The 23,823-nt window shown below is 44.0% G+C and overlaps 1 protein-coding gene across 2 annotated transcripts in view; it reads left to right on the top strand.

Moving 5' to 3' along the window:
* Positions 1-23,823, top strand: part of slc39a11 (solute carrier family 39, member 11) — a 701,093-nt gene that overhangs the window by 350,793 nt on the left and 326,477 nt on the right. For both annotated transcript variants that reach the window (XM_080209531.1, XM_080209530.1), the window contains exon 5: positions 2,851-3,012. In XM_080209531.1, the coding sequence (XP_080065657.1) occupies positions 2,851-3,012 (162 nt within the window). The remainder of the gene's footprint in view (positions 1-2,850; positions 3,013-23,823) is intronic.

Raw genomic sequence — 23,823 nt, 5'->3', positions numbered from 1 at the left:
CGATCGTACAGATTGAACTCAGTATCACTGAGGGTCGCAATGCTGCTGCATATCACTTGCTGAGATGTGGAGCCCACAGTTGCACGGAGAATATCCCAAATGTATAATATCTGAGTAGTGAATTGGCTGACAGGCAGTGAAACTGGAGTTTAAACCTTCAGAGTGTGGATCAGAATCCTAAATCCATACCAAAGCTTTGCAACTTCTTTTCAGCCCAATGCCAATCTCTTGGTGAGATCACAGGGCTCCGGGCTCAAGTCCCGCTCCAAGGCCTGAATAATTTGCTCCAAAAATAAGGTTGGAATGCATCAACTTATCACCGAGCACAAACGTGTCAGGTTATGTTCCACCGTCATCACGGCAACCGGGGATAGAACGGTTAGTAAGTGGGTTTGGAAACGGGAAACCTGCCCATGCTATACAAATTGAGGGCAATGAGCTCGTTTTGCTCATTTAGAAAGGCTCTTATAATACATGCAAAATGAAATAAAACACTTCCAGAGTGAGATCTCTGCCCATTCAGGTGGGTGGCCTGAAGGCAGTGTTCTTTGATCACTGGAAGGGGTAAATGTACCTTTGTGATTTAGGAACTGGAGACCTCACTCAAAGAGGTCCATCCGTGTATTCCGTTGCTAAAGAGGCCAAAGTGGCCCTTTCAAATTGTAAACTTTGACCTTGATCCAGGTCATGGTGGAAGAGCTCTAATGCCCGAAAGCCCACTTTATTTCTCTGGTTGCGTGGGAACCTTTGGGTGGTGGGCTCAGAAGTCTGAATGCCGGTCGCTTCCCAGTGCATCACACCGGCTCATGTTATTAATCCTCAGACTTGACTGCACCATCTCAGCTGATGTTCCAGAGCACTAACTCTGAAAGCTAGTGGCTTTTGCTATCAAATAAACCTGTTGGGCTTTAACCTGGTGTTGTGAGACTTCTTACTCGTAGGTGACACATTGTCAGAAACAATGTCCTTCAGGTGAGACATCAAAGCTACCGTTAAACAGATATCTGACAGCATAAGTGGATGTTAAAGATCTCCAGAATAAAAGCAGAGAGTTTCTGTGCCTTGGGTGACATTCAGTCTTGAACTCGGATAACCCAAATAGATTAACTGGCTTTTCATTTCATTGCAGCTTGTAATTCACACAAGTGGCTGCACTGAAATAACAGCAGTTCACAATAATTCCTTTTTGTGGAGTGTGCTTGGACATTGAAGATGATGAGATTCTGTTTTGTGTCCTTTCTACTGCAGTTCATTTTTTGTGCACATTTTTTAAGTTACAGACCACCTCTCTGTGTGACAAGAAATGAGATTGACACATGAGTGCTGCTAAAAGGATTCTGAATAACAGGGTCACTCAGTGATCTGATGGGTTTGATCTTTGTACGCTTCACATTTCTATTTTCCCAAACTCAAAATTGTAAGGTGTTGGGTGCTGTTCGATTGGTTTTAATAAAGTATTTGTAATCTGAGATAGTTCACTAATATGTAGTTATTGACTGCTAGAATCTATATAGTCAGGTGCAATAAAGGTCCAATCTCAGTGTGGTCTCCGTGCTTGAGTCTACACACAGCTCTGTCCAACACGGCACTGAACCCTAGATGCAGGTCATGTGTTCTCTTGCATCACTGTGTGGTCAGTACTGTACTGAGTCTCACAGTAACTCTTTACATACGAGATCTTTACAGATTTTGTGGAGAGCTGGAAGCCCAACCCTGCTGGAGTAAAGGGGGACCATTGAGGCCCCTGAGGAGGTCGGGGGGTAATAGGGATGCTCTTGGGCATTGCCAGCCTGGCCCCCTGGCACTGCCCAAGAGGCAAGGTGCCAATTCCCAGGGGCACATTGGCATTGCCCACTGGGCATCAGGCAGTGCCAAGGGGGCTAGGCTAGGGGCAGGGCCTAATGGGGATGGTGTCTGTGGGGTGCTGCTCAGTGGGGTTGAGGGGGGTGTCACAGTGCCACTCTGCATTCGGGCTTGGTGACAGAGGGAGGGAGACAGTGATCGGAGCTGGCCATTTTGCAGGGGGGTCGGCCTGCCGGGGGGATAGTGGGATCGGGACTGGGAGTCAGGGTGTTGAGGCTGCCAGTGCGGCCGCTGGCAGGGGAGTCAAAGCTGGCCTGGACATGTCCAGTGGGCTGGAGATCAGGCCGTGCGGGAATCAGTGGAGCAGCAATGGGAAGTGGGGGTGGGGTTTTGCAGGGCTAGCCAGCGATCGGGAGGCCGGCAGTGTGGGGTTTCTGCACATGCACCAATCTCTGACAGATTGGCGCGTGTGCAGTGGCCCACTCTGCACTATGCTGCCGGCCTCTCCAGTGGGAATAGTCCTACTTCTGGATTTTTAATGCTATTCACTCTCGTACTCAGAGTGTGAGTGCAGTGCTCAGAGTGTGGGTGCAGTGCTCAGAGCGTGGGAGATTCCTTTTGAAAACCCTGCTGAAAAACCCAGTGGGATTTACCCCTGATTCTACGTGAATTCATCACTTAGAATGTTTTGGGGCGAATCCCACTTGTGATGCCTCAATGTGAAACTCCTTCCTGGCGATCCATTGTTTGTTCTTGAAGTTGCTACTTTTTGTTGCGATCATCCCCAGCTACGCTTTAATATTTCATATATTCTTCCTCCTTTCAAGAGCCAAATGGACTCAAAAACCTGCTGAGTTCTTCCAGCATCCTCTGTTTTATATAACATCAGTTGTTCGTGGAAAAATGTCTAAAGGTTCAAAATTGTGACTTCTTCAAATCCTGGAAAAGTTAATAGTTAGAATTCAGACCAATTTCAGGTGACGAGAAAGAAAAGATGTCTTTCAGAGTATTTTTCAGCATTCTTATTGCTCATTTGTTTTCTTTCAGAGAAAGCAGACAACGGGGAAGTCTACCAGAGAAAAAGGACACAGCCATCCAACTACTCCGATGGTTTGACGACATTCAGTCATCCAAGACCCACTCCAGATCAAAGCAGTTGGAAGCGCATCATTTTACTTATTCTTGCCATCACCATACACAACATCCCAGGTAAGAAAGACTGAATTCCAGCTGGTCTCTTTTCAAAATGAAATGCTTTGATCAAATGACTGTGCCGGAGACTCAGAAGGTATTACCATCTGAATCAACCTGAAGAGGCTAGCTGAACACCTCCAGCAAAACAACAGTAGGTATGAAGTAAAATGGTGCAATAATAATGTTCAATGTTTGATCCTTGGAGAGTTGGAGGTCTCAGTGAATCGATCAAAGAGTAATTGCGAAGGATTTTGAGTAGCGTCTCATGCTGAAAACTGAAATAGCAATCTTTAGACGTTAGACAAGCCCAGCTTGGATTCCATTTTATTTTTGATAGCATCAAGCTGATAAGTTAACCAAAGCTGTTCTCCAAATCTCTGCAGCCATTCACTAAACCTACCAGCCCTCTATTATGTTTTAAGTTATGGGAGGCTTCTAGCAAAAGTAGGTAGAAAGCCTTGGTTTAAATGGAAGGACTGTAATTTAGTCACAAAGGAAAGACAAGGTCCGGAAGCCTTTATATTTATAGATGAGTTGAAAATAGTTCCTGTATGTGTATGTGGCATAGAGTATTTTTGTTCTCTTTTTCTAACCATCCGTTAACAGGATTATTGTGAACAAGACTGGGTAGATATTGTTATAATTCAGGTCAGAAACTCCAAAGTACTTTGAGGTCTGCCTGGATCATACATTTTGCAATTTGAATATGGCTAAGGTAAGCATGAGATGTTTTACTTCAGATATGATTCAAATAACGCACTAGGGGGCTTTTATCAAATAGTTAACATGTATAGAAGGAAAATTAGCAAAATAACTTTTATCAGTTACAAACAGGAGAAAAAACAGCCATGATATTGTATAATCTTTAACAGCTAAAAATGTTCCAACCAAACAAACCCCAAAAACAAAACCCTTGCCACAGGTTTAGCACAGAAAATACAAATGCTCACATAATGCTGGAACTTAGTCTTTTGATTGGATGCTGCAGTTCTCTTGATACACACACACAGATGAGTGGAGTATTGTGTGCAGTTTTGATGCCCATATCTGAGGAAGGATGCCCTTGCTATAGAGGGAGCATAACGAAGGTTTACCAGGCTGATTCCTGGGATGTTAGTTATGTCATATAAGAAGAGACTAAGTCAGTTAGGATTGTACTCATTGAAATTTAGAAGAGTGAGAGGGGGCCTCATAGAAATTTATACAATTCTAACAGGATTTTGCAGGGTGGACTGAGAAAGAATGGTTCCGATGGTGGGGGAGTCCAGACTGAGGGTTCATAGTTTGAGGAGAAGGGGTAAACTTTTTAGGCCTGAGGTGAGGAGAAATTTCTTGGCCCAGAGAATGGTGAATCTGTGGAATTCATGAGTACAGAAAGTAATTGAGGCCAAAGCGTTGTCTGATTTCAAGAAGAAATTAGCAAAAGCCTTTGAGGTTAAAGGGATCAAATGCAATGAGGTGGGGGAGGGGGGGAGTTGGGGGGGAAGGTGAGATCATGATATTGAAATCGATGATCAGCCATAATTAAAATGAATGGCAATGCAGGCTCAAAGGGCTGAATGGCCTCCTGCTTCTATTTTCTATGTTTCTAGCTGCACGACGTCTGCTAAAAGATGAAGGGTTATTCATCTAGAAGTTTATGCCATTAGAAATTTATTGTAGTCAGTAATGCAATAAGAGGTTTGTTCTGGTGTATACACGCCCACATAATGGAACAGTACCATGTGAAGGCAATTAACTTCTCACAAAACACTTAAGAGGTGAAAGAAAGTATAACTGGGTGGACAACTTGTGTAACATTGGATGCAGGGGTAATTACTGACCTTTGTGATATTGATTGATTCCAACTGAGCCCATTGCAGAGTTTGAGATTGGAAAAATAGATTATAGAGATAAATCTCAACTTTCTTTGACTGCAATGAAATAAAATGCCATTAAAAAAAAGGTTGCCTTCGAAAGTGTCACCATTTGAAGATGTCCTGAGGATATTTGCAATTATGTTTGTTATTTCAGACCACTGTTGCTTCTCTCCAATGTGCACTTCCAGGTTAAATAATTGTGTATATGGGAGAAGATGACGAATTAGTAGAAGCCTTGTTTTTCTGATTCTGACTTCACACTTGTATCAGCTTGAAGCTAACTTGATGCATTGCAGGCATCTTTTCTATTCACCTCCCGCATCCGCTGTGTAAAATACAGTCAAGTTCACCAATTTATGCAAACAACTACCTAGTTACAAGTTTTCAGTTTCGTTATATGTTTTTCACTTGTTTCTAATTCTGATCATTAGCTAGTCTGTTGCTTATACCTGCTGCAGGCTATTGCACATGCAGAATGGTGTGGAATAACAAGCCACAGCCCTGTTAGTGTGGTCGCATCTAATGAGTTCTTGCGGCATCTCAGTGTGCATAAAATGCTATGTGTTTCAAAAGTGGGCACATGGAATTCCCCCAAATGTGGCATTGAAAGCTGGAGAATTCTCCTTAGTCCATGATTTGACTGAAGGATGTTTCCTTCTGGAACTTGCCTTTGGGAATCTTTTTTAACTAATGGCCTGAGGTTAAATGCAGTGATGCAGGGTGATTTGAGGATAAGATGATTCGCTATAGAAGCAAGTCTTTAGGGGTGGGATTGGGGTGGATTGTGTCACTTGCTGACTGATCACCTTTACAAGCCAAGGAAGCGCTTTGCAAAATTTATTTTTTTTTAAAAGAATTCATTCGTAGGACATGAGTGTTGCTGGCTGGCCAGCATTTATTGTAAAAAGTCTGACAACACCAGGTTTTAGTCCAACCGATTTATTTGATAATACAAGCTTTCGAGGGGACTGCCTCTTCGTCAGGTGAATGGAGAGTTCTGGCCTCAGACAGAGCATATAAAGCACAGACAGTTTAGAGATTACTGATTAGAATGCGAATCCTTACACCTAACCTGCTGTTCAAGACCTGAAGTGGCTGATAATGTGAGTGGAAGGAGCACTGATCACAGGTTAAAGAGATGCGTATTGTCTCCAGACAGTACAGTAAGTGAGGTTTTGCAAACCCAGGCAAGTCACGGGGGTTACAGATAGTGTGACATGAACCCAAGATCCCTGTTGAGACCATCCTCATGTGTGTGGAACTTGGCTATCAGTCTCTGTTCAGCGACTCTGCGCTGTCGTGTGTTGTGAAGGCCGCCTTGGAGAATGCTTACCCGAAGGTCAGAGGCTGAATGCCCGTGACCACTGAAGTGTTCGCCAACAGGAAGGGAACAGTCTTGCCTGGTGATTGTCGAGCGATGTTCATTCATCCGTTGGCGAATACTTCAGTGGTTACGGGCATTCAGCCTCTGACCTTCGGGTAAGCATTCTCCAAGGCGGCCTTCACGACACACGACAGCGCAGAGTCGCTGAGCAGAGACTGATAGCCAAGTTCCGCACACATGAGGACGGTCTCAACAGGGATCTTGGGTTCATGTCGCACTATCTGTAACCCCCGTGACTTGCCTGGGTTTGCAAAACCTCACTTACTGTACTGTCTGGAGACAATACACATCTCTGTAACCTGTGATCAGTGCTCCTTCCACTCACATTGTCAGCCACTTCAGGTCTTGAACAGCAGGTTAGGTGTAAGGATTCGCATTCTAATCAGTAATCTCTAAACTGTCTGTGCTTTATATGCTCTGTCTGAGGCCAGAACTCTCCATTCACCTGACGAAGAGGCAGTCCCCTCGAAAGCTTGTGAGTATTATCAAATAAATCGGTTGGACTAAAACCTGGTGTTGTCAGACTTTTTACTGTGTTTACGCCAGTCCAATGCCGGCATACCCACATCAGCATTTATTGCCCACCCCTAATTGTCCTCAGAGGACAGTTGAGAGTCAACCACATTGCTGTGGCTCTGGTAGGCCAGACCTGGTAAGGACAGCAGATTTCCTTCCCTAGAGGGCATTGGTGAACCAGATGTGTTCTTTCGACTATGGTTTCATGGTCAGATATTTTTCATTGAATTTGAATTCCCACCATCTGCTGTGGTGGGATTTGAACCTGAGTCCCCAGAACGTTAGCTGAGTTCCTGGGTTAACAGTCTAGCAATAATACCATTAGGCCATTGCCTTCCCTTGATATTTAGACATATTTGCTTTCTTCCTGTGGCGACAATGGAAATCAAGATGGAAGTGAGCAGATGTGATGCCACGCTAGGGTAGGTCAGGCTAAGATTTACCTGTTAATTTCTGTGTGTTTATATGTAAATTTTCCTGGCTTTTGAGAGAAGGGAAAAAATGAGATTGTATCAAACAGAAAATCTGGGCCTGATAAGGTGATCTCCAGCAGGGTTGTTTCTTCTGATAATTTTACTGGAAAGGATGGGCCCAGATGATGTCCATCTGCTGCTGTCTGGAACTTGCCGCATGAAGAGACAACAATCTTTGACTGATGACTCATTGCTGAGTCTAATTGGATCGCACTGTACTTTGATTCCCCCAAATTACTCATCCCTTGCACAGTACCATTTGAACTCTCCAAGGGCAGCTGTCTGCCGAGATTAACCTGCTGTTGAAATATGTTTATAAAATCATCAGTAATTGTAGATTTACTACGGAGGCTCAAAACCCAATCAGTAGAATGTTTGCCAGTTCTCCTCCCCCACTTTCCCCTACACAGACAGACACACACACACACACACACACACACACACACACACACACTCTCTCTCTCTCTGATTTTAACTTGGAAACACTCTCTTGGTACAGTTATGTGCATATGAAACATGCAAACGATGAGATGACTCGACTCCTTGCGCCTGTTTTGTCATTTGATAAGGTCATGGCTAATCTAACTGTGGCCTCAACTCAACTTTCCTATCTACCCTTATGCCATTTTACTCCCTTAGTCAAGAACCTATCTAACCCAGCCTTAAAAATATTCTTATTTGATTTATTGTTGTCATGTATATTCATATACAGTAAAAAGCATTGTTTCTTGGATGCTGTAGAGACAAAGTATACCGTTTGTAGACAGGGAAAGGAGATGGTGCAAGATGTAGTGTTACAACTAGGTGTAGGGAAAGAACAGCTTAGTATTAGGTAGGTCCATTCACAAGTCTGATGGCAGCAGGGAAGAAGCTGTTCCTGAGTTGGTAGGTATGTGACCTCAGACTTTTGTATCATTTTCCTGATGGAAGAAGGTGGAAGGGAGTATAACTCAGTGCGTGGGGTCCTTAATTATACTGGCTGCTTTTCCGAGGCAATGGGAAGTGTAGATAGTGTTAATGGCTGGGCGGCTGGTTTGACTGAGAGCAGGAGCCATACCGAACTATGATACGACCAGAAATAATACTTTCCATGGCGCATCTGTAAAATTTGGTGCCAGTGCGTTTCCTTGGCCTCCTGAGAGAGTAAAGTTGTTGGTGGGCTTTCTTAACTATGATGTCGGCATGGAGGGACCCCCCCTTCGCTCTCAAGGGAAGAGAATTCGACAGGTTAATGACCGTACAAGAAAGCATTTCTCCTCATCTCATAAGTGAGAGATCTTTTATTTTTAAACTGTGTTCCCCAGTTCTAGTCTTGTCCATAAAGGGAGAAACATTCTCTCAGCATCCACCCATGTAGGGCTGGCTGTGTTTACGCCATTTGAAGTGATAATTAAAACTTACACAAGAACATAAGAAATAGGAGCAGGAGTAGGCCATCTAGCCCCTCGAGCCTGCCCCGCCATTCAATAAGATCATGGCTGTTCTGTCGTGTCTCAGTTCCACATTCCTGCCCTCTCCACATAACCCTTAATCCCCTCGCTTATCAAAAATCCATCAACCCGCGTCCTAAAAATATTTAGCGAGGCAGCCTCCACCACTTCAACGGGCAGAGAATTCCAGAGATTCACCACCCTTTGAGTGAAGAAGTTCCTCCTCAACTCCTTTTTAAACCCCCCCCCCGCCCCCCCCCCCCCCGCCCCCCCCCCCCCCTCCCCCCCCCCCCCCCCCCCTTCCCCCCCCCCCCCCCCCTTTTATCTTGAGGCTGTGCCCCCTAGTCCTACTGTCCTTTCTGAGCGGGAAGAGTCTCTCCACCTCTATCCTATCCATCCCATTCATCATCTTATACGTCTCAATGAGATCTCCCCTCATTCTTCTAAACTCTAATGAGTACAAGCCTAGTTTATTCAGCCTCTCCTCATAGTTCAACCCCCTCAACTCCGGTATCAGCCTAGTAAACCTCCTCTGCACTCCCTCCAAGGCCAAAATATCCTTGCGTAAGTACGGCGACCAAAAACTTCCTAAATGTTACCTTGACACCAGCCCCACTAGCTCCCAAAATGCTCACAAGAACAAGTCCATCTGATAGCATTGCAAGGGCGAGAGCAAGGTTGCGGTGCAGTGTTATCTGTAGCTCATGAAACAAGTTTGGAGAGTAAGTGACTGCATCGTTAATTTACAGTGACATTGTGTGATTTGACTGCTTTATTATGTGATAAGTGCAATGGTTTGCGGTGTAGGTAACATCACTTCAGTTGAAATAGCCTATTTAAGCTAGTTTTAACAGCTGAAATTACCAGCTGTGGGAAACGGGAGTGAGATATGATGGAAATAAGTCAGTATCACTGAAGCTCCCAGCAGTTTATTTTTGTATGTTCCCCTATAATGGCTTTCAGGGCCCGGTTTGGCTGTACTTTCTATAATGCTGAGAAAGCATGAGGAATATTGGGCACTTTTGTCAGAAAGTCATAGAGGTTTACAGCACAGAAAAAGGCCCTTCGGTCCATCATGTCCGAACCAGTCAAAGGCAGGCCACCCAACTATTCTAATCCCGTTTTCCAGCACTTGGCCTAAAGCCTAGTGTGCCTTGGCATTGTGAGTGTGCATCTAAACACTTCCTAAATGGAATGAAGGTCGCTGCCTCTACTACTCTTTCAGGCAGTGATTTCCGGACTCCCACCATTCTTTAGCTGAAAAAGGTTATCCCCATCTCCTCTAAACCTCCAGCCCCTAACCATAAATCTATGCTCCCTGATCATTGATCCCTCCACCAAAGGAAAGATTGTTTTCTGCCTATCTATGCCCCTCATAATTTTATGCATCTCAATCATGTCCCCCCTCAGTCTCCTCTGTTCCAAGGAAAACAACCCAGTCTCTCTTCATAATTAAAACTCTCCAGCCCGTCATAATCCTGGTGAATCTCCTCTGCACCCTTTTCAGACCTATCACATCCCTCCTGTAATGTGGATTCCAGAACTGCGCACAAACTCAAATTGTGGCCTAACGGATGTTTTAAATAGTTCCAGCATAACTTGCCATTTTATTTTTTGGCACAATAGCTGGGGAGGCTGTGGCGCAGTGGTATTGTCACAGGACTAGTAATCCAGAGGCCCAAGGTAATGCTCTGTGGACCTGGCTTCATATCCCGCCATGGTGAAATTTTAATTCAATTTCAAAAATCTGGAATTAAAAGTCTAACGATGACCATGAAACCATTGTCGATTATCATTAAAAACCTATCTGCCTCAGTGATGTCCTTTAGGGAAGGAAATATGTCTTCCTGGTCTGGCCCACATGTGACTTCACTTACACAGCAGTATGGTTGACTCTTAAATGCCCTCAGGGATGGGCAATAAATGCTGGCCCAGCCAGCGATGCCCCACAAGCCAATGAATAAGGAATGTGGCAGTCACTGTGGGGCTGTTAGATTGTGGAGGAAAAGAGAGATAAGTGCAGAACTGTCAACACTGTGCCAACTAACTCATGATGTGGAGATGCTGGTGTTGGACTGGACCTGCTGGACTTTAACCTGGTGTTGTGAGACCCATCGAACTCATTCAGGGCTATGTTCTGCAGTCGATATGACTACTGTACATGAATGTTATATAGGATTACAGCAGCAAGGCACGGCGGAACAGGATGAAGCAAATGCAGGAGAGCCACAGGCTGAGAGAGGTTTGCCTGAGCATTTCATATCAATTTGCACTGGTGCCTGAAAATGAATGAAATAATTGTAATGTTTCCAGTTGCATTTGAAGACATGCGCTTCATTTCTCTGCTCCCCAGAGCTCCACATTCCTTTTACTTTGGCAGTCATTCACGTTTTCTCCCCCAGTACAGGTAGCTGTGCACAGCTCCATTTTCAATCCCTTAAAAAGGCAGCACGTTGTACACGTGCCTGAGTTACATCTTTGGGAGGTGATGGCCTTGTGGTACTATCACTGGACTATTAATCCAGAAACTCAGCTAATGTTCTGGGGACCTGGGTTTGAATCCCACCACGGCAGCTGGTGGAATTTGAATTCAGTAAAAATCTCTGGAATTAGGAATCTACTGATGACCATTAAACCATTGTTGATTGTCGGAAAAACCCATCTGGTTCACTGACGTCCTTTAGCGAAGGAAATCTGCCATCTTTAGCTGGTCTGGCCTACATATCCACAGCAATGTGACTGATTCTCAACTGCCCTCCAAGAGCAACTGGGGTTGGGCAATAAATGCTGGTAGCCAGCGACGCCCATATCCCAAGGATGAATTGAAAAAACAAATTCCTGTGACCAAAGGCATGGGGTCCCTAAGCGCATACACTGGATTAACTGAGTGCCTTGCTGTCACATCAGAGTCTCACGTTTCTTTGTAGGTGTGCAGAGTGTGATCTTGGTCAAAGGAGCAGAAGTAACATTTGTCGTGTCAAGCAGCATTTGTCTGGCTGGAATTGTGACCACCCGAGAATGCAGTTTCATCAATGCAAGGGCCACTTCTTACCTGAATTTCTGGAATACCTCTGCTTTTGGGAGGACTGACAGATTTGTTGAGGAAGCTGATGGTAACACAATGCTGTCACTTAGCTGCTGCTATACATCTGTTCCTGGAGTGCATTCACTGATCTGCTGGAGAACAGACAAGTGCCTACCTGCAGTGTTCTTCAATTCCACTCTTGACAGTTACTTATAACATATAAACATAGGTTCCCTACAGTGCAGAAGGAGCCTTTTAGCCCATCGAGTCTGCACTGACTTGCCAAAGGAGCATCTTACTCACACCTATCCCTCCACCCTATCCCCATATACCCCGTGCATTTACCATGGCTTCTTCCCTGCTGCCATCAGACTTTTGAATGAACCTACTTTATGTTACGTTGATCTTACTCTAAGCCCTAGCTATGACTGTGATACTACGTTCTGCACCCTCTCCTTCTCTATGAATGATATGCTTTATTTGTGTAGTGTGTAAGAAGCAATACTTTTCACTGTATACTCATACATGTGACAATAATTAATCAAATAAAATTAATTAAATGGCCCATCCGCCTAACGTGCAGCTTTGGACTATGCGAAGAATCTGGAGAAAACCCATGCAGACATGGGGAGATCGTGCCTACAGACAGTCACCCAAGACCAGAATCGAACCTGGGTCCCTGGCACTGCGAGGCAGCAATGCTAACCACTGTGCCACCGTGCCACCCTAATTTCTTGACAGATTCTGTTGTAATGGCAGGAAATCATCTGCCACCATCCTCTCACATATCACAGGCAGGAAGTCTGGACGCTTCTCAGCATAGCCCACGTGTTGGAATGCAAGACCCTTCCAGCCGGAGGACTCTGTGCTGAGGTGATGGGTAGGACGTTTCATCTTTGTGGGTCCGCTGGCCCCTCACGCACTCCTGTTGATTGTTCCCCTTGTTCCATGTACCCCTCACTGGAATGAAGCTGCAGTGCTTGATCTGTTGCTAAGGTCTCTGCTGAGGAAATATGAGATGCCGTTCTGGTTCATTTTGTGAACCAGTGTTGTCTCTGCTCTTGTCTGCGAAGAGCCAAGGATGCGTTATGATTGCACTGCCACAGCCGCATAATTTGCAACACAGGATTGTAAAGCTATTGTGCGTAATCTGAGAATCTTGATATAATAACTCGTCCACAGTGACGTGTGGGCGGCATGAATTTTGTACATATCAACTGCAATTTTCTTCCAGTTCCTTAGAGCAGGTATCTCATGCCATCTCTCTCCTTTACTGATAGGATGTTGGGCTTTTTTTATGTGCATGGTCTCCTTGCCGTGCCTGTCCTGACCTTGGAGTGTATACTGACGCTCGTAAAAAAAAAATTGTCAAGTTTGGCAATCTTAAAGAAATTCTGCACCAGCTCTTCTCAACTATTCTTTTTGAACAAAAAATATGCTCTATCTACCTGTGTCTTTGCATAAATAAATCTCTGTAACCACTTCCCATCACTTCAGGGCTCTGCAACAGAAATGACGACTCATTTTATTCACCTCGCCTCTTCAATGCCGCGTGTTTACGTTATTCCACTAATAATCCAGAGATAGGAGTTCAAATCCCACGATGGCAGATGAGATATTTAAACTCTGTTCTTTATGAAGTTACTTGCTTAGTGTTCATTACGGTGGCACAGTGGTTAGCACTGCTGCCTTGCAGCGCCAGGGACCTGGGTTCAATTTCAGCCTCGGTCACTGTCAGTGTGGGTTCTGCACGTTCTCTCCATGTCCGCCTGGGTTTCCTCTGGGTGCTCTGGTTTCCTCCCACAGTCCAACGATGTGCGGGATAGGTAGATTGGCCATGACAAATTGCCCTTAGTGTCAGGGATTTTAGCAAGGGGAATAGGCCTGGGTGGGATTGTTGTCAGTGCAGGCTCAATGGGCCAAATGGCCTCCTGTGCACTGAAAGGATTCTGTGATTCTGTTTGCTGATTCTAAGTCTGGAATTGAAAAGTGAGTATCAGTGATGATGAGGTGAAACTACAGGATTGCGGTGGAAAGGCATCTGATTCACTAATACTCTTTTGGGAGAAATCTGCCCCACTTCACCCTCTTTGCCTCGAGATGCAAGGCAGTATGGTTAACCCCTCAGCGCCCTCTGAAATGGTCCAGCAAGCCATCCAATCGTATCGGGATGGGCAGTAAAAGTTGGCCTTGAAGTGATGCCTACATTCTGTGAACGAATAACAAAAACATGTTGATTCTCTCAGGTGACTATGAAATGAATCCAGTCAGTGTGTTGGCAGGATTTGCCAAGACACTCAACATGACAAAATGATAGCTCGAAACCTGGGAGTACTCACCAGTTTGCTAGTTGGAAACTAAATGCAAAAAGATGAGTGTATAGTTCCAAATTGGCATGCAGAGGAGAATATACCCGTCTCTCATTGTGTAATTCCTTTCCAATATTTGTCTTTCAGCTGCTTCTGTTTTGGTGAGGTATGTCTCCAGCTTAATGTTCCAACATTTCCTATATTTACACCTAGAATTCAGGGTGAGTGGGCAGGGAAGCACCAAGTTATTGTTGCATACTGCGCTGGTTCCCGATCTTGTATCATGGCACACCTCTGTACTATAAAACGTTTTGAGACACACCTGTTGTTTCCTCTTGACATTTTCCCTGACCGGGAACTTTGTTCTTAACCTCTCCCTGTCTCTTTCGTTTCTCCGAGAATTTTTGTACCCTTTGTGAGTTTTGGTTTACGTGCAGGCGCAATGGCATCTTTCTCTTCAACTCCAAGTCCCCCTGGTTATGTGCATGGATCTGATCAACGTAAAAAATCCAAGGCACGCATGTGTGGCTTTTTCCCAGACAGGGCACACATGGGAGGTCCAAGATTCGCCATGTTTTGGTGATGCCAGCCCGGAGCTAAAAACGACGGTTAACTTTAATTTAATTAAATGAATTTTGAATCTTTTTTTCGCGGCACATTTAGGGGGTCTTCCAGGCACACTGGTTGGGAGCCACTGGTGCACTGAACAGATCCTTTCAACTCTTAGATAATGTGGAGTTGCCGGGTTGGACTGGAGTGGGCACAGTAAATAGTCTCACAACACCAGGTTAAAGTCCAACAGGTTTATTTGGTAGCACGAGCTTTCAGAGCACTGCTCCTTCATCAGGTGAGTGCAGGATTTGTTTCACAAACAGGACATATATAGATACAAACTCAATTACAAGATAATGGTTGGAATGCGAGTCTTAACAGGTAATCAAGACCTTACAGGTGCAGACAATGTGAGTGAAGATGAAGAAGTGCATGCACTGTAATTCTTCCCTAATTCCAGACGGCTTTGTGCAGATGGTTCCAAGTAGGGTTTATATGGAGCATGTCACATGGAACTTCCAGGGATCAATTCTGAGTCGTCGTTCCTGTTGCAGAGCCTAGAACTAGTAAACTCCAGTTTAGGCACAGACTTGTAATCCAACATTACAAAATGGCAAAACTGGAAACTTGGCAGACATCCCTGCTAATCCTATCTCCTAAATCTGAGTCAAGTTTGGCAATGTCAAAAGAACTCCAAAGTTGACTCCAAACCCTGGGACCACTTAATTGTTTTCTTCTGTTCTCTCAGAAGGAATTGTGTCTGTGTGAGAGTTTTTTTTTCAACTTAAGGCCATTCTAAAGAATCTGTAGCCTACCTCGGAGTATGTGATTAGAAAAATGCTGGAAAAATCGCAGCAGGTCTGAGAGCATCTGTGGAGAGAGAGTAGAGCCAGCGTTTCGTGTCTAGATGACCCTTTATCAGAGCAGACACAGGCATCTAGACTCAAAATGCTGGCTTTATTCTCTCTCCACAAATGCTGTTACATCTGCTGCGATTTATCCACCATTCTTCTAATCATATAGCCCAAGGCAAGCTACAGTTTCTTTAGATTGGCCTTAACTTGAGCAGATGCTGTCAGACCTGCTGTGATTTTCCAGCATTTTTCTGTTTTTGTTTTGGATTCCAGCATCTGCACTATTTTGCATTTATCGGAATATGTGAGTTTTTTTAACTAAAGTTTGCGTTGTGCAATTAATGGAGGACAATCATTAAAGTAAAAGTTAATTTATTAGTGTCACAAGTAAGGCTTACATTAACACTACAATGATATTACTGTGAAATACCCCTAGTTGCCACAATCCGGCACCTGTTTGGGTCAATGCACTTAACCAGTATGTCTTTCAGACAGTGGGAGGAAACCAGAGCACCCGGAGGAAACCCACGCCACGCAGACATGGGAAGAATGTGTAAACTCCACACAGATAGTGACCCAAGCCGGGAATCGAACCCAGGTCCCTGTTGCTGTGAGGCAGCAACGCTAATCATTGTGCCACTGCTGCCCACAACGGAGATTGAGTGTAAATCATTTGGCCATTTTCTGTAGTATTAGACCATTCCTGCGTTTATCTGATAGTGTCCTTGTTCAGTACAGGTAACAACAGAGGACAGCTGCTTTTTAACCATCCTTTGCAAGGTAGCCGCAAATTAATGTGATAGATGGGACACTGTCCGATCTACGGAAAGATAAATTCTGCTGTGTGACATTACTGGACACTCATTCATTTTGGTGACATGAGAGATCATAACAGCTGAATGAGAGGAGTTGCTGAAGGTCTCCTGAACATCACTTGTGGAATTACCAGGTTTAACTCACCATTGTCCTGTTGGTTCTGTGAGCTGGAAGTGCACCAAAAACAAACACATAGAGACTTGCATTTATATAGCGCTTTTCATGACCACCAGGCATGTCAGAATGCTTTTCAGCCAGTAATATACTTTTGAAGTTCAGTCCTGGTTGGGATGTAGGAAACTCAGCAACCAGCTTATTGAAAAAACCTGAACCTCCAAAATATGAACCTCCAACAGTACAGCATTACCGTCCTGCAACAAAGTGGCAGGCTGAATTTTTGTGCTGCAGTGATATTTGAACCTGGAACCTTGTGATTCAGAAATGAGGGAGCTATCGACTGAGCCACAGCCAACACCACCTGAGTCTTGTGAATCAGTAAGACCCAAGGTTTCGTTCTGGCTGATGTTGACTGAATTGAATTCTGCAGTGGTATTCCAGGAGTAAGGAAGGGGAAAGCAGTCAGGTTACATGCCTTGTCTATTGGCTTTGACTGGAGTGCATGAGAGTGTGACTGTGTGTGAATGAAAGTGTGCAAGTCTGTGTGCTGTCACTGGCAGCAATGCTTTCTCCATTACACCGAAGATCAGTCACCTTGGCTGAAGTACTAGAGTGCATCTGGCACAGACTTGCAGGTCCGATTGGCTCCTTATGTGCCACAGTATTTCTGTGTCCCTGCGATCTGGGTACTCATGGGTCAGCGCTCCTGGGTGCGGCAGGGAGAAAACTGAGTGACAAAACCCTCACTGTAGAGCACTTTAGTTGTATATGTGTTGGATTTTTATTTAGTCCTCTTCCAAGATGTATTTTTGATTCATTGAGTGCTGGTGATATTCCAGGTGGATCAGGAGTCTGTAAGAAATGGTTTTGGTGTGAAGGTACAACTGTCTTTTATGAAGCTTTAATCAGGAGACAAGTAGTGTCACACAATGGTTGCTGCAAGATAATGATGTTTTTCTGTGCAATGACTGACTGAGTGAAGCCAATACAAGAATGACTCACTTTTACAGAGCTCATGTTGGAGAATAACTCTTGACACCTTCCAGTAGGACCAGGAAGAGGGTATGTAACAGATAGGGGATCCAAAGTCACAGGCAAAAAGAGAGGCAGAAGGATGAACTGGTCTGAAGGAAGGAATGCAAATAGCAGCACAGACAAGTGACATTTAGTCTATCACATGCTGTTAACAACACAAGAATCACTGTAGCACCAGTCTTGTGATCTGTGTACATTTTAGGTATTGTTCCAGTGAAATGTAATGCAAACTGGAGAAACAGTACCTCAGCTTCATATTAGGCATGTTTTGATTTTGATCTGATTATTGTCATATGTATAGAGTGAAAAGCATTGTTTCTTCCACGCTGTACAGACAAAGCATACCATTCATCGAGAAGGAAACGAGAGAGAGGAGAATGCAGTGTTACAGTCATAGCTAGGGTTTAGAGAAAGATCAACTCAGTGCAAGGTAAGTCTATTCAAAAGTCTGACAGCAACAGAGAAGAAGCTGCTATTGAGTCGGTTGGTATGTGACGTCAGACTTTTGTATCTGTTTCCCGACAGAAGAAGGTGAAAGAGAGAATGTCCAGGGTGCGTGGGGTTCTTAATTATGCTGGCTGTTTTTCCGAGGAAGTGGGAAGTATAGACAGAGTCAATGGATAGGAGGCTGGTGTGCGTGATGGATTGGGCTACATACATGAGCTTTTGTAGTTCCTTGCGGTCTTGGGCATGCTCACAGAGCCACCTGTGTGTTGTTCTTTCATTGATCACTGACCTTTGTTCTTCTATTAACACATTCTGCTATCTTATCGTTATGCCACTATTAGCATCTTCTTTAGTCCTTAATGCTACCATTAACACTGCTTTTGTCTTGCGTCTATGACATCTTTGTCAACCTCTCCTTGGATCCAACCTATCCCTGACCTCCGATTGTGCTCTACCCCCTTCTCTATATATTTCTATCCCTCTTCTGTTCTGTAGAAGAGTCATATGGACTTGAAACTTTAACTCTGTTTTTCTCTCCACAGATTCTGCTAGACCTGTTGAGTTGATCCAGCATTTCCTGTTTTTATTTCAGATTTCCAGCGGTATTTTGTTTTTATTCTATTCATTTTGGGCATCCTCTCACTTTGTTTGCAGCTGGTGGGCTCCCTGTTACCTTGGCCACAGCTGCAGGATCGAGATAACCAGAACACTCAATTGTACAATCAAAGCTTTCTGATTGTTTGATGAAGTGGCAGCATAAATTTGGCAACCTTCGGCATTGTAGTCTCTCTGCTTTGACGCGTATTTGGTCCAGAAGCAAAAGTGTGTTCCTTCAGAGTCTTACTGCATGCAAACGTTCTGCTCAGTGGGCATCACTGCTAAATCAAGACGCTGGTATAAATTGAAAAGGCTTGCAACAGTAGCGAGTTCTTTTGATTGTGAGACTCCCAGAGATGGCTGTAATAATGTAATAGGATAATCATAGTTGATTGTATTTAACATCTTTGGTTGCTTAGAAAGGAATCATTCCAGTTCACAGCAGACCACTGTGTGTCTCACTTCAGTCTGGCTATTGTATTAATGCAGTCAGACTCACCTTTAGGCTTAAAGTTATGGATTTACTTCAGGAGGTTAAGTTTGGATGGCTACTTGAGAGAATTGCTCACAAAGACCATAATGACACATTTGCTTATGCAGTTAGTGTGTGGCAAAATTCAATTGGAATCTCTCTCAGTAAATGGAAAATAATTTTCCTTTTAGTCACAAAGTTCTGCAGCATAGAAAAAGGCCCTTTGGCCCATCATGTCTATGTCAAAGACAAACCACCCAACTATTTTATTCCCATTTTCAACACTGAGTCCAGAGTCTTATATGTCTTGGCATTGCAAATACACATCTAAATGCTTCTTCAATGTTCTGAGGGCCTCTGCCTATGCCACCCCTTCAGGCAGCGCATTCTAGACTCCCACCACATGCTGGGTGAAACAGTTTTTTTTCTCACTTGTCCTCTAAACCTCCTGCCTCTAAGCATAAATCTATGCTCCCTGGTCATTGATCCCTCCACCATGGAATATGTTTCTTCCTCTCCACTCTGTCTGCGCCGCCATCATTTTATACATCTCAATCATGTCCCCCCACAGTCTCTGCTCCAAGGAAAACAACCCCAGTCTGTCCAATCTCTCTTCATAACTAAAATTCTCCAGCCCGGAATACATCATGGTAAATCTCCACTGCACCCTTTCCAGTGTCATCACATCCATCCTATGATGTGGAACCCAAAACTGCAAACAATACTTTAACTGTGACATAACCAAAGTTTTATGTAATTCCAGCATAACCTCCCCGTTATGAAACTCTATGCCTCAGCTAATAAAGGCAAGTATACCACATGCCTCCTTAACCATTTTATCCATCTGTCCCGTTATCTTAAGGGTACATAATATAATATAATATATGTTGAAGACATTGGCTGGACCTCTACCACCTCGCCCGCTACGGAATTGTCAATGGAAACATCCATTGACCTCAGGCAAGAATTTCCCATCTTGTCCAAGTGAGGCCGTAAAATCCTGCCCATTTTCTCATAATTGTGCCTTAAATGACCAAGCCTTGTACATGGCCCTTTTTATTCAAGGGTGTTATAAATGCTTATCCCTTTGAGGGCTGGACCAGTTTTTCCAAAGTTGTTAATTAATATCTGTTGGTTTCCCAGGCTGGCGTGTAACCAAGGTGTGAATTTAAGAATTGCATGGTATTGAGTGTCCAAAGATGTGCGGGTTAGGTTGATTGCCCATGCTAAATTTCCCCTTAGTGTCTTGGGATGCGTAGGTTAGAGGGATTATCGGGGCAAATACGTGGTGTTGTGGCGATAGGGTAAGATTGTTGTTGGTGCAGACTCGATGGGCCAAATGGCCTCCTTCTACACTATGGGGATTCTGAGTGAGTATATTTATGTGCTATGTGACCTGAAGATCATAGAATCTTGCAGAATAGAAAGTGACCTTTTGCCCCTAGTGCTTGTGCTGACACTGAAAGACCTATCGAGTCCTTTCCCCATATCCTGGCAATTTCTTTTTCCTTGCACAAAGGATCCAATTACCTTTTGAAAGTTTTATTGAATCTGCTTCACCCATCCTTTCAGGCAATGCATCCAAGGCCACATCATGTTGCATTAGACATATAAGGCCGCCATCATTTTATACATCTCAATCATGTCCCCCCACAGTCTCTGCTCCAAGGAAAACAACCCCGGTCTGTACAATCTCTCTTCATAACTAAAATTCTCCAGCCAGGAATACATCTCCACTGCACCCTTTCCAGTGTCATCACATCCATCCTATAATGTGGAACCTAAAACTGCAAACAGTACTTTAACTGTGGCCAGACCAAAGTTGTATGTAATTCCAGGCTTCTTTCCCACTGACCTTAAATTGGGCCTAAACTCCGTCAGAGTGACAATCAGCATTGGATTGCCTCTCCTTGCCCAATTCCTTCCTGTCATTTTTCTTCGATGTTGATTCCCAGTGCCGGGCAATAGCTCAGGGGACATTTGCACTTCTGGGTAATGACTTTGCAAACCTCACCTGGAATTTCTGAAGAGGATTCTCCCACATGTCTATGGTAAAATTGCCACAGTCCCAGATGTCCATAGTCTGCTCCCAACTTTGAGGCCTTGAGGGGGAGAGCTGACTCGTGGTGATTTAACCTAAGGATCATCAAACGTGAGGCAAGGGGCAGAGTTGAGGAGCTCAACTCTGTTAGGAGATGGGCCTTCATGAGTAACCTTGGCTGCTGCAGGAATTGAAACAGTGCAGTTGATGTTGCTCCGCGTGACGAACCAGCAGTCCAGCCAACTGAGCAAACCAACTTTGGCATGTCTTCTTCCCCATATGATGTTGGGAAGCTCAGTAGTTACAACCCCCCATTTAAATTTCTTCTTAATCTTCTCTACTCAAAGCAGAGCTACCCCAGCTTCTGTACTCTCTTCATGTAACTGAAGTCTGGGATCCCTCTGCACTCTCTCAAGACCTTCCAGAAGTGTGGTGCCTCAACTTGGGTGTGGTACTCTAGCTAGGTCCTAACCAGTGATTTACAAAAGTTTTATCTAACTTCCTTGCCTTATTACTTCATGTCTTTATTTAGAAAGCCATGGATCTAAATGAATTCAATGTCCCCTACCATCTTCAGAGATCTTTGTAAAATACATTGTCAAGTCTTTCTATTTCTCCACTAACTTAAATTGCATAATTTATTTCAGATTGCCTCTCTTCATTCTTTCTGTCAAAATATACCTTTCCACCACTGCTCTCTGTATTATCCTTATCGCTGTAGGCTACATCTCCAGGTTTCTCACATGTCCAGAATTTGAAATGATGCTCTGTACATTCCAATTAAGGTTATTAACATATACTGAAAAAAGTGATCCTAACATTGATCTCTGAGTGTTACCATTGTCTATGTCTTCCAAGTTTAAAAAAAAACTGTTCACCACTGACCTTCAAACAATAATAACAACTTCAAGTTTAAAATGAGCTTTAGTGTTGAATTGAAATGTGGCTATTGTGCCATCCAAACTAAGTGTGAGTGGAACTTCTGCTGCCCTGCATACTTGATTTCTTGCCAGCATGTAGTTGTACAAATCCATATCTCCTTGACAGAGAGAGGAGATGTAATCATTCCACATGGGAACCTGCTTTTGACTTGTTAAGAGCCAACCCTCAGTGCGGCTGGGCGTGAAGCCATTCCCCAAGGGGTGGTTTTGTGACTTGGAAGCTCAGAACCTTCATCACTTATCATTGTTATAAAATGTTGTTTTTGTACAGGGAGTCAGGTTTGATGTATGGTTGGAAGCACGATGTAGCACTGTGTATTGCTGAATACACTGCTGCTGTGCAAAGCTATCTCACAGATCTACAAAAGAGATGTTCACCAACTGCAAGTAATCTATCAACCAGATCCTCAAACGCATATCTCTGTAAGTGCTTGAACATTTGTCAGACAAGACCTTTGGGGTCCCAGCTACACAGGTCTAGATATCAGTCTTGTTGCTGTGCTGAGGGATCATTGTTTTATTAGCATAGCACAAGATCCTGAATGGAGCACAGGTACTGAATATATATGGTAGCCAGAAGAATTATACTGAGTCATGCATTGGGCAAGCATAGATAAGGTACAGCTGTAGAGGTTGTGAAGATGGATTTGGTGAGAAGTTTAGCTGTAAGTGTGGGAGGCGACCAGCACCATTAAGGTATGTCCATCACATTCCTCTCATTTTTCGAGAGCATCCAGGATATAAAATCTAAAAGCTTTGGAGCGAGCAATTTCTTAGTATTCTGAAGGCTGCACTTTGCTTGAAGCTTCTCATTAATAAGTGGCAAATAACTTGGGGAACTGGAAGTTGAGGTGGTAGAGAGGAATCAACAATTGACAAGGTGGCCCGCAGCCAGTTGGAAGGAACCAACCAAATAATTGAAGTTTCAGCTCAGTGCTTCACACTGAGCCTCAGGCTCCTGCCACAAGCCAGGCTGAAGTGACACATCTTTCCCATGAGTTACAACATTCTTTATACAAACCCATAAGTACACGCAGCTTATTGTTTAAATTTTTATGGTTATCAATTATAAACATGAGTTACATGAGCAAATTTTCAAATTGATGCAGATCAAGATTGGCGGCGCAATGATCGCAATGTTACTTCAGCAATTTGGAATCTGTGACTTTCTGTTGCTCACCAGTTTGGACTTGATCATTTTTAAGGAAAACTCAGGATAATTTGAGTTCCTACCTTTTGTAGAATAGAATCCTTGCGGTGCAGAAGAGGCCATTTGACCCACCAGGTCTATAACAACTCGCTGACAGAGTAACTTCCCCAGGCCCTCTCCCCCGTTCTATCCCCCTAACCCCACATATTTACCATGCTTAATGGGACATTAAGGGCCAATCCACCTATCCTGCACATCTTTGGACTGTAGGAGGAAACTGGAGCACCTGGAGAAAACCCAAGCAGACAAGGAGAGAACATGTAAACTCTGCACAGTCACCCAAGGCTGAATAGAACGTGGGTCCCTGGCGCTGTGAGGCAACAATGCTAACCGCTGTGCCACTGTATTGTCACAAGCATGGTGCATACTGACCAGCTGAATCTTGATCAGTTCATTCACTGTAAACCAGTCTGTTGCTGCATGTATTGGATAACATAATGATGTCAGGTAGTCAGTTTTGCAATGGGGTCTTGCGATGCTCATGGGTGAGGTCGCATCTGCACTCATGAAAAGTGTAATATTACAAAAACAAAGAGATCTTTTGTGATATTGTTTACAGTGAGTTTGAGGTTACGCTGTTCCTCGTGAGCTGACTTGCTGAGGGAGGGATGTATTTCTGCCCTGAAAGACACAGTGGTCTGGTGCTGGTCAGATGTCTATTTTGTAGCTTCCTGCCTCACTGGAATACAAGTGATGGTCACGAAGGAAGGAGAGCTCTTCCCGATATTTTTGATTTGATTTATTATTG

The sequence above is a fragment of the Carcharhinus amblyrhynchos genome, chromosome 21 (genome assembly GCF_965287045.1).
Source record: "Carcharhinus amblyrhynchos chromosome 21, sCarAmb.v2.hapA, whole genome shotgun sequence".
NCBI lineage: Eukaryota > Metazoa > Chordata > Chondrichthyes > Carcharhiniformes > Carcharhinidae > Carcharhinus > Carcharhinus amblyrhynchos.
Note: the sequence above shows the minus strand (reverse complement) of the source record. Positions and strands in the feature narration are given on the sequence as shown.